Source organism: Terrapene carolina, unplaced genomic scaffold (genome assembly GCF_002925995.2).
Source record: "Terrapene carolina triunguis isolate 2854851 unplaced genomic scaffold, T_m_triunguis-2.0 Scaffold838, whole genome shotgun sequence".
NCBI classification, from domain to species: Eukaryota; Metazoa; Chordata; order Testudines; family Emydidae; genus Terrapene; species Terrapene triunguis.
In genome coordinates, this window is record NW_020665189.1 from 12210243 (window position 1) to 12219931 (window position 9689).

General features: G+C 43.0%; 1 protein-coding gene across 1 annotated transcript in view; it reads right to left on the reverse strand.

Annotated features, from left to right (window-relative positions):
* The window catches only part of WWC1 (WW and C2 domain containing 1), a 166118-nt gene that overhangs the window by 70235 nt on the left and 86194 nt on the right, over positions 1-9689 (reverse strand). Inside the window, exon 2 of the mRNA XM_026660863.1 lies at positions 8571-8680. Within this exon, the coding sequence (XP_026516648.1) occupies positions 8571-8680 (110 nt within the window). The remainder of the gene's footprint in view (positions 1-8570; positions 8681-9689) is intronic.

Here is a 9689-nt window from a genome sequence, read left to right on the forward strand (position 1 = left end):
TTTTTTTTTTTTTTTGCTTGGGGTGGCAAAAGCCTAGAGCCGGCCCTGGCAGCAGCTGACAGAAGCGCCCTGGGGCCACTGCGGTTCGCGTCGGGGAGCAGCGCCCGCACCTTATGGCCGGGTGGGGTCCGAACGCGGGACACTTAGGCTGGGAGCCGCCCCGCAGGGCGCATGGAGCCGCCTGCAGGTGCCGCAGGGTGGCTGTCCCCCAGCGCCGCAGCCGGGTCTGGGTGAAGCGGCCTGAGCCACCCAGGGACTGCGGCAGGGCGGCCAGGAGCAGCAGCAGCGGGGCCATAGAGGGGACCGGTGCCCGAGGCGCTGCCGTGCGGGGCCCGCATTCCGCTCTCCCGGGCTCCGCTCCCTCTGGAGCTGCCCTGCCCTGGCTCCTCAGCTCTCTGCCGGCGGTCCCCCGGCTCTGCCCTCCCGGGTCCCAGCCGGTCCTGGAGGCGGGAGCTGAGCGCTGCTTACCCCGACCTTGCCAGCACCGGACCGGCTGGAGGTGAGGGGGGAGCAGGCGGAGTCAGCACTGGTGGGGGGGAGCCCAGGGCCGGGGCGGCAGAGGGTGCAGGTGGGGTGGGGGGGAGAGCCCAGGGTTGGGGCGGCAGGGGGTGCGGGTGGGGGAGAGAGCCCAGGGCTGGGGCAGCAGGAGGATGCAGGGGGAGCCCAGGGCTGGGGTGGGGGGCAGCCAAAAATTTTTTGGCTTGGGGCGGCAAAAAACCTAGAGCCAGCCCTGGCAGTGAGGAAGGACTAAGTCTGTAGTGGGGAATCAATATTTTCATCAGATTCTAAAAGAATATTACAAATACAGGAGAATTAAGTCATTTAATGTAGCCAAGTGCATCCCTTTAAAGCCTGGTCCACACTTCAAACCTAGGTCAACTTCACTACGAACATTCAGGGGTGTAAAAAATCCACACCCTGAGCACTGTAGCTATGCCAACCTAGTCTTCAATGTAGAGGCAGCTAGGTCAATAGAAGAATGCCTCCATCAACCTAGCTATCACTGTTCAAGGAAGTGTAGTTCCTACAACAACGGAAAAAAACCTTCCATGGCTGTAGTCTACATCTATACCATGGCATTGTAGCAGTCGTGCACATACTATAAAAATGGCCTAATTATGTTGTATCATTAGTGCCTTGAGAAAGGACTAAACTTCTATTTTCCCCATTTAAAGGATGTACAGCATTATCATTCTACTCATTTTAAGACAAAGGAGCAAGGGGAAGAACTGTTATGAGGAAAACCATTTTTACATAATGGAACTGTCGCTATCCTGGATAATTTAATGGACTCTGTGGCCTCCATTATTCCAATACAATGAATTCACAGCCTTCTGGGGTTTCTATGAAGAAAAGTCACATAAGGGTCACATAAGTTGCCACTCTTAATACAACTTATATTTTAATTCTATTATTTCATTTTGGTGGTGTGAGCAAGTGTTTCAAAAATTTCTCATTTTTCTCTCAGCTCTACTGTATGTGCCAATTTGAAATGCAAAAACAGGAGCTGCCATTATTCAGCTGACTTTAAATGCTTTAGGATGCCTGAACTGATCATGCTTGAATGAGGATGTCTAGTTACCATGAATTGAATAATTAATAAAAAGGGCCTGGTTGAAACCATCTGTGGGACACTAGTCTGCATATTTTAAGAGTTTCTTTAAATATTCAGTAGAAAAACTGCCAGAGCTGAAGCTCTGAAGAGGTCTAAAGTCAGCCAGAATATTATCTTCATGGTTGGAAGATACAGGATCAAGAGAAGCACACACATTTTGATGAAAACCCTAGACATATCTCTAAATACTTACAGCAGTTTAACCAAGGCCTCAAAGCTGTTGGCATTACACTACAAAGGGGACACAATTTTGCTGGGGGAAAGCCTCCTAATAAGAATATTCCTCCAGTAATGTGTTTTTAAATAAGTGCTTGCTATGCATATGTAGCTGGAGACATGCAGCATACAGTTTACACATGGCAGTTTAAAGAAGTAAAAGTAATGCGATAACTGGCACAGCCTGAACATACAGGTTACAAAAACAATACAAAACAAAATCCCAAGAGATGCAGCAGTCTAGATTAGACACAGCCTTTTCCCACAAAAGTTTAATATTGCTACCATTAGTGTAGGCAAGATGTGAGCTGCTGTGGGTCTGAAAAGCTGTTTTAAAATCACTTCTAAAACCAGTGGCTAGTTTCCGCTATCTGAGGCCTGTCGTCCATTCAAGGTGTGGGTGAGACCATACACTGTTCCAGCAGGATCCGAAAGTTGCTGAAGTGTTATGGGTAACCTTAGAGTAGGGACAGGGAGAGGAGCAGTATCTGGAATGCACAGCATCATAAAAGCAACAAGAATTTGAAAATCCCAGTGGCAGGGCTCCCAGCTACATTTTAGCAGTCCAAAACCACTCTGATTCTCAGTGAACCACTCTGCTCTTCCTATTTGGAAAATTCACTTTGCTTTGTGTCGAAAGCCAGAAGGGCCAACTCTTCAGCAGAACACCCCAAGGAAACTGTATGAAACTTCCCATGTATGTGACTTTCCCAAGAACATGTAGCAGGTCAGCATTGGAACCAGGATTAGAAACCACAGTCTCCTGATTCCTAATTCCATGCTTAATACATTAAGTCAGAATGCCTCTGAGGAATACTATTTAACCTTAGAATCTTGGAATCCAAGTCAGTAAGTTGGCGATAATATACCGACCCATAGCTACAACCTCTCACTGTATATTTTCAGAGACTACTTGTTCTAAACATAATGCCCCCATTTTGCATTTGGGAATCTGAGATACCACCACAATTCAGAAGTGTGAATTTGAGAGAAAGCAGCTGATTTTTCAAACATCAAAATTATGTTTGTTCAAAGTCTCATGAAACACATTATGAACTTCTAAAAAATTGGCAAAAATCTTTTTTTAAATGTGACAGCTGACAGGTATTCCCTTGGTGCTGTTTAAAAAACAGTTTTGGTTCTTCCCCAGCCCTCTTTAACACATCTATACTGCATTTTTCAATGCAGTTCTTAATCAAGTGACATTTTGCAGATGTGAGCATGTGAAGTGAGGCTGAATTAAAAAGTTAGCTTTCTCATAAGTAGTGTTAATACTGCCAAGGATTGCAAGATGATTTCACCTACCGAAGAAGTAGAACAGTGATCTTATCCCCTTTTTGCAGATTGGTAAACTGAGGCACGGGCAATGTGACTTTGCTATTAACTTGCTGTGTTACCATGAAAAAGCTGGAGACTGAAAACCCACGAGTTCTGTGCAATCCTGTGCATTAACCACAAAACCACCTTGCCCCTTAGTTTTCTGCTCATATATACTCACCCTTCCCCTCACCATGGTCTCTAGTCCACTACCTTGTCCTCCCCATTATTGCTGTGGTGCAGTCTCACACACTCCCTACTTCTCAGTCTTCTCTCCCTGAATTTTTTAAAACCCTTTTGTCTCTGCCCATGGTGCGACCTGTGAATGCTCAGGACCAAACAGCAGCTATGCTGGCCACCTATTCTTCTTCCTGCATCACTGTGCTGCACTAAGAAGCCTGACAGGGGTGAGGGAGCCAGAAGGGAAAAGGGAGGAAGCCCTGACAGCATCTGGTCATTGGAGGATGGGCTGAAAGGAGAACACTTCAGCTGACATAAGACACACAGCAAGGGCAAATCTGTCTCATCCAGGTAAGTGATACTTGGCAGGGGACTAATACAGAAGATCAACTACGCAATTGTATAGGGAAACCACAGTCTGTTCTCTCTTGCATCAAAACATTTAACTCATCACAACTAGTAATCAAAGCATTAAGCTACATTCCCCTAGTTGCAGCACTAATTGAGCTCCAATGACCAAATATGTAATCATGATCAATAAAATTCAGACACAGGGCTCGATTCATCCCAGCTGCTATGAGAAGGTGCCTTGAGATTGTCAAATGAAGAGATTATACAAGCACAAATTATTCTGTAATTTGTTGTTTTTGCTTGTGTCTATCCTTCAATTCAGAACTTGTAAGTGAATCATGGTTTGGTTTCATGTTTGAGGAATAAAGGCTCACTTTGTTAGCATCACTGTTTGGCAAGAGAATTTTGGCTTATCTCAAATGAAGCTCTAAAAAAAAAAGTTGTATTGCAGTCTGAGAAGTACTAATTTGGGAAGTTCATTAATAATGCACTATGGATATATAATATTCTAGGTATGCAATTCAATTATGTTTACTTTATCTCAGATAGTAGGTTAGAAGTGTTCTCAGCTCATTTCATCTGACTGGTTGCTGGCGTTAGATTTAATTTAGCTCTGTCCTTGGGCGTACTGCTTATAATTAGACTGAAATATTTTAAACCTGCTACCACACTGAAAATTCCTTCCCCTACAGTGCAATATGAAATAGTCCCTGGGGAGTGGTAACACTTTAGTCTCTTCTCCAAATGATTCTGTAAGAGAGCAACACAAAGATGTGTCTGTTGAGCAGCCACAGAAAGCTGAACATGGTTTGATCTACTACGGTTATGAATAGAGCTGATTTGGAAAATGGGGGTAGTGATTTTTCTCCCCTCCCCCCAATCAAAATTTGTTGATAAAGTTTCAAGCCAGTTCTAGTTCTGAGTAAGAAGATGCCACCAACATACCTGCAATATTCTTTAAACTGTCTGGTGCCCAGTATCTGTGGGGTTTGCCATCCATGAGAAACCAAAGCTTTTAAGAGTAACAGTGGTCATTTAGGCCTCAATCCTTCAATTAGATTTGCACGAGCAGAGCTGCACTGACTTCAATGAGGATATGCCAATGTGAATCAGGCTGAAGTATCAGGAGCCCAGTGCAGCTACAGAAAAATATTGTCTACTCCAGATTTATGGAGAAAGCAGAACAAGTATTTCCAACAAACTTCACTGAATGCCTTTCTCTGCACTGAATAAAAATGGCCACCATACTATTTTTTTCTTTTATACCAGTTTATTAATTTAATAGCTGCCTGATATTACTGCAAGATAGGCTACTTTATAAAAGTCATACATGCTTACAGTGAGAATGAGTCAGCAAGAACTAGCAGGCTATTTTAAAATTTCTTTATCATGTCTTAAAGACCATGCTAATTAGCAAGATTGGACGGTCAGTGGGAACATTTTCTGGAGTTTTCCCTGTCTGAAGAGTTGCTCTGATGAGTTCTTCTCTTAAGAGTCAGTGGTAAGAAATAGCTAGACAAAGCTGATTTGTATTCCTTCTAGAATCCCGCTGGGAAGATTAACGGAGCAACTCCTCTTGCAGTTTAATGACAGAATTGCCTTCAATACCTCTGCCTCTAATATCCCTGTCCAAAGTATTTCTCTGAGCATCTGTTAGCTGTGACAGTCTGAATGAGTCACACAGCAAGTTAGTTTATTCCACAAAGCAAGGCCTACTTTTCTCTATATATGCTAGAGTAATGTGATTTCATTTTTGGGGGGCCAAATCTAATTATTCTTATTCAGGCAGAATCCCACTGAGTCAAGCTGGTCCTCTGGCTTCATCTGGAGTTTATGACTAAGTAAAAACAAAAATGCAGGTCAACCCCTCTCTATGGGCAAAACCCCTGGGAGCAGGCTCACAGGGATCACGCCAGAGACTCCCCTTGTGGAGGTCCTCTGTTAATCCATCAAGGCAGAGTTTCCCTATCACCAGAAGAGGTTGTGGGGCTCATTTAGCTCCCAAACCTGGCAAATCCTCAGGATCCATGGGAGTCTGAGCCATTCATGCCTCAGGATTGCCTTTGGTCCCCCAGCACCCTGGTAACAAGGATTCTTGGAAAGGCAAGTCCCAGGCTATATACTGTTTTCTAGTAAGTCTCTGTAGGATTGGACCAAGGAGGAACGGAATATGTTCACCTGAAGGCCAACACTCCCTACCCTCTCCCATGAACTCATCCTGCTGGCCTGCTCAATCTCCTTCCCCTCTCCTGTACACCCAGTAATTAGCATGTTAGGAATGGAGGTATGTGGGGCAGGGAGGAGGAAGTGCTGCAGAGTTATTTTCTCCCCAACAAGCACTCCCACATGAGATGAGTGAGTTCCAAGCACAGAGGGTTTGTTCCATTTGTGGATATGGGCAGCAGAGGGAGCAATCCATACCTAATTAAACTGAGTAAGGACGTGAGGATTCAGCCCTTATCTTGTGGGAGCATGAATGTTAGTGTTCAAAGTCTTGGAGAATGCATTGGCAAAACAACTAGCTTATGGACACAGAACTTCAGACGTTGTCTTGTGATTCAGAACTGACTCATGAGCATTCCACTCAATTCCCTACTCTGCCACTCTTCCTATTTGATTTTAGGCAAGGCTCTAAGACCTCTGCACCGCAGTATCCTCAGCTATACAATGGCTAATACTCGCTGGCTCACAGGGGTGTTGCTAAAGTAAACACAGTGTTTGTGGGTCCCTCAGATACTGTAATGATGGGGGCCATACAAGTACAAGATAAAATATTCAGGTCACTTTCAGAAGTGAAATGGGGCACCTGATATTTGCATTGAATTTTATTCACTTTATATCTGAATCTTATGCAGGGTTAGGTTGGGTAACTATTATTTTTGGCAGAAATAAAAAGTACCTATACTTGTTTTATTTTTAATACACAAAAATATCATCATACAGTATTTACTTGCAATTTGTCTGAAGTTTATTCTCATGGAAGGCAGCATGTATTTTTCCTGTGAAAATTGGGTAACACTGCAACACCTGCAAATCAAGCAATTGCAGGCATGTTGCCCACCTAGAATTATCCATATATTTTGCCCAGAAAACTAATCACAAGTTTTGCAGACATATTTTCAGGCCAGCTAAAAATTTGAGACGCATGGTCCAACAAAACAGCTGAGCAATTTATCAGCTGCTTACATACATCTCAAGGCATACAAAACTAACCTGTTTTATTTCAATGAACACCAGAAATTAATTTTTTTGCCACAAAATGTTGTTTTCAAGTTCTCTGCTGAAGTCCTAGAAGGGAAGAAGTCCTCTCCCACCCCCCATTTCCTAGCTTCAGTGCAGTTCTTTCCCTCACTATTGTCTTTTAGAACAATCTCTCTTTTGATGTGCATCGTAGAAATTTAACTATGAAAGGGTCTGGACATTGCACTGTGGTGGGCTTTTGGACGATTGATTGGAACAGTCTTCTCCAAAAAAAAAAATCTGTCAAGTCACATCTGTTTCTTGGATGAGTTCTATCAAGTCTCCCCCTGCACTACCCTATCACCAGAGTTGGAGCTTCTCCTTAGCCCTGCCATTCACTTTAGTTGTCATTCCTATGCCAGCCACCTGGGCCCATATAACTTGTAATCTTTTGGGAACATTTGATCATGCACAGTAGCTGAATCTCAAACACAAACTGCTGTACCCAGCACCAGAATGAGAACTATATTTTAAACAGAAAACCTGATCTGGGTATCTAGAAGCTGCTATGATACTCCCCCCCCCCAAAAAAAAATTAAGTGCACTGAAGTCCTGATTCATATCAGCAGCAGTGCACAAAGCTGTCAATAATTGCCTGTCACCATTTCCATTATAACATTGTTACTCAAAACACATACAGACAAGAAGATGACCATACCCTATTAAGGTTGATCTTATTTACACTCTCATTAAAAGGGATAATTATGTGACTGGGAAAATGGCTTGCCCTCTTACCATACGCTAAATAACAATAATGTGGAGCAAATGAAGTTTATTTCTTTGCAAGAGCTATGCCTTTTAGGGGTCTGATTCTAATACAGCTCAAAAACAAACTTACAATGACATTTCATATCAGCAGCCTTTGTAATATGTATCCAGCTACTGTACTTTGAAATAAATATGCATGTTTGCACTCAATTTCTCTGAAAGCCATCTAAGCTTTTTGTAATGCACAGTACTTTGGGCCCATGGAGCAGCCTTATCAAGAGGGCATCCAGTGGCTTAGCCTCTTAGTGCTGAGAATGAAACTGCATGAAAACTTACAAATATTAACAATCTCAAGATGGTGTACCATTTATTATATTCCAAATCTACTTTACTAAAACTTTTGCTTCTGAAGAGAGACTGAAGAGCTGTATTAAGCAAACACCTCCCCCATACACTTACAGAACTCCTAGAAGTATTTAGAGACAATGCGTGAAATTCAGCCATGTGCAGAGGCCAGCACAAGGTCTTTGCACCATTTAAGTGCTTTGAGCTGTCCTTCTGCACGGGGGTGAATTTCATCCAGAGCGTGGACCGCCGTCCTCAGCACCCACGTCCTTTAGGAACTTGGCCTTTTCATCAGGTGGGGAGTGATAACCCATTCATAGCAGATAGAGGATGATGAACTGCAGAAGCCCAATTCTCCCCTTCACACTATGAATGCAACTCCTAAGGAGATATTTGCATCCTGCAAGAGGGAGAATCCAGCTTCTGGAGATTTAGGTCTTCTGGGTGGAGTCAAGGTGCAAAGAGTGGTCTATTTGTGGTGATCATGTTGTTTGGCCATTGGAGCTTATTTCTAATATGCTATGATAATGTGTGCATAATGAATCAGTAAATAAGTGGGCTATACACAATAATGTATTGCAGAACATATATCACTTACGGGTATTGTGGTCTACATAATAAACTCCAACTTGAGGGTCATAAGCTTCTTCCCATCCTAATGGCAATTCATCACTAATGCAGTCAGCAAAGGTTAGAGGTTTAGTATACCTGAAATGCAAAAAAAAAAAAAAAAAAAAAATTGATTTTACACACTAAATTTCCAGCTAAGTGCTTTAAAAATATATTAGCCCTTCTTGAAAAGATTCAATGGGAAAATAATGGAAGCCTACATTTTAAAGGTTTCATTTTTTTAGTGATCATCCACAAGTTGTTCTTTCTGTCTAAATTAACAGCAAGATTAATACACTTTCTGACAAAATTCCGAGCCCTAGTCTGGTTCAGCCAGTACTCATTCAACAGGAGAACATTAAGAACTTTCCCAGAAACAGTTCTGCTCCCATAATTGAAAGACTGAAGACTCTTTGCGGGCAAGTCATGCATCCAAAAAAAAAAAAATGTAGACAAGTAGGAGCAAGATGAGAAGTGTGATTTACAAAGTGTGAATAGTTAAAGCTGCATAATCAATAGTAAGGAGGCGAGGAATGTGGGACCATTTGCCATACGATGCCAATCATTGCATGGCAATAAATTTGGTTTTATGAATGACATTAAATTAGCTTAGTTTTACAAAAATGTGTAATACAACTAATTGAAAATTGAAGTTCTTTTTATTCTTTTAAGGTGACAAATCTGAGGAACTGTCCAAGACTGAGATGTCAATAGAAATTTTGGAACAAATTGATAAATTAACCAGTAGTAAGTCACCAGGACCAGATGGTATTCACCCCAAGAGTTCTGAAGAAACTCAAATATGAAACTGCAGAACTACTAACTGTGGTATGTAACCTACTGCTTAAAATTGACCTCTGTACCAGATGACTGGAGAATAGCTAATGTAATGCCAATTTTTAAAAAAGGCTCTAGAGGTAATACTAGCGATTACAGCAGGGGTCGGCAACGTTCGGCATGCGGCTCACCAGGGTAAGCACCCTGGCGGGCCGGGCCAGTTTTATTTACCTGCTGACGCGGCAGGTTCGGCCGATCGCGGCCCCCACTGGCCGCGGTTCGCAGTCCCAGGCCAATGGGGGCGGCGAGAAGCGGCGCGGGCGAGCGATGT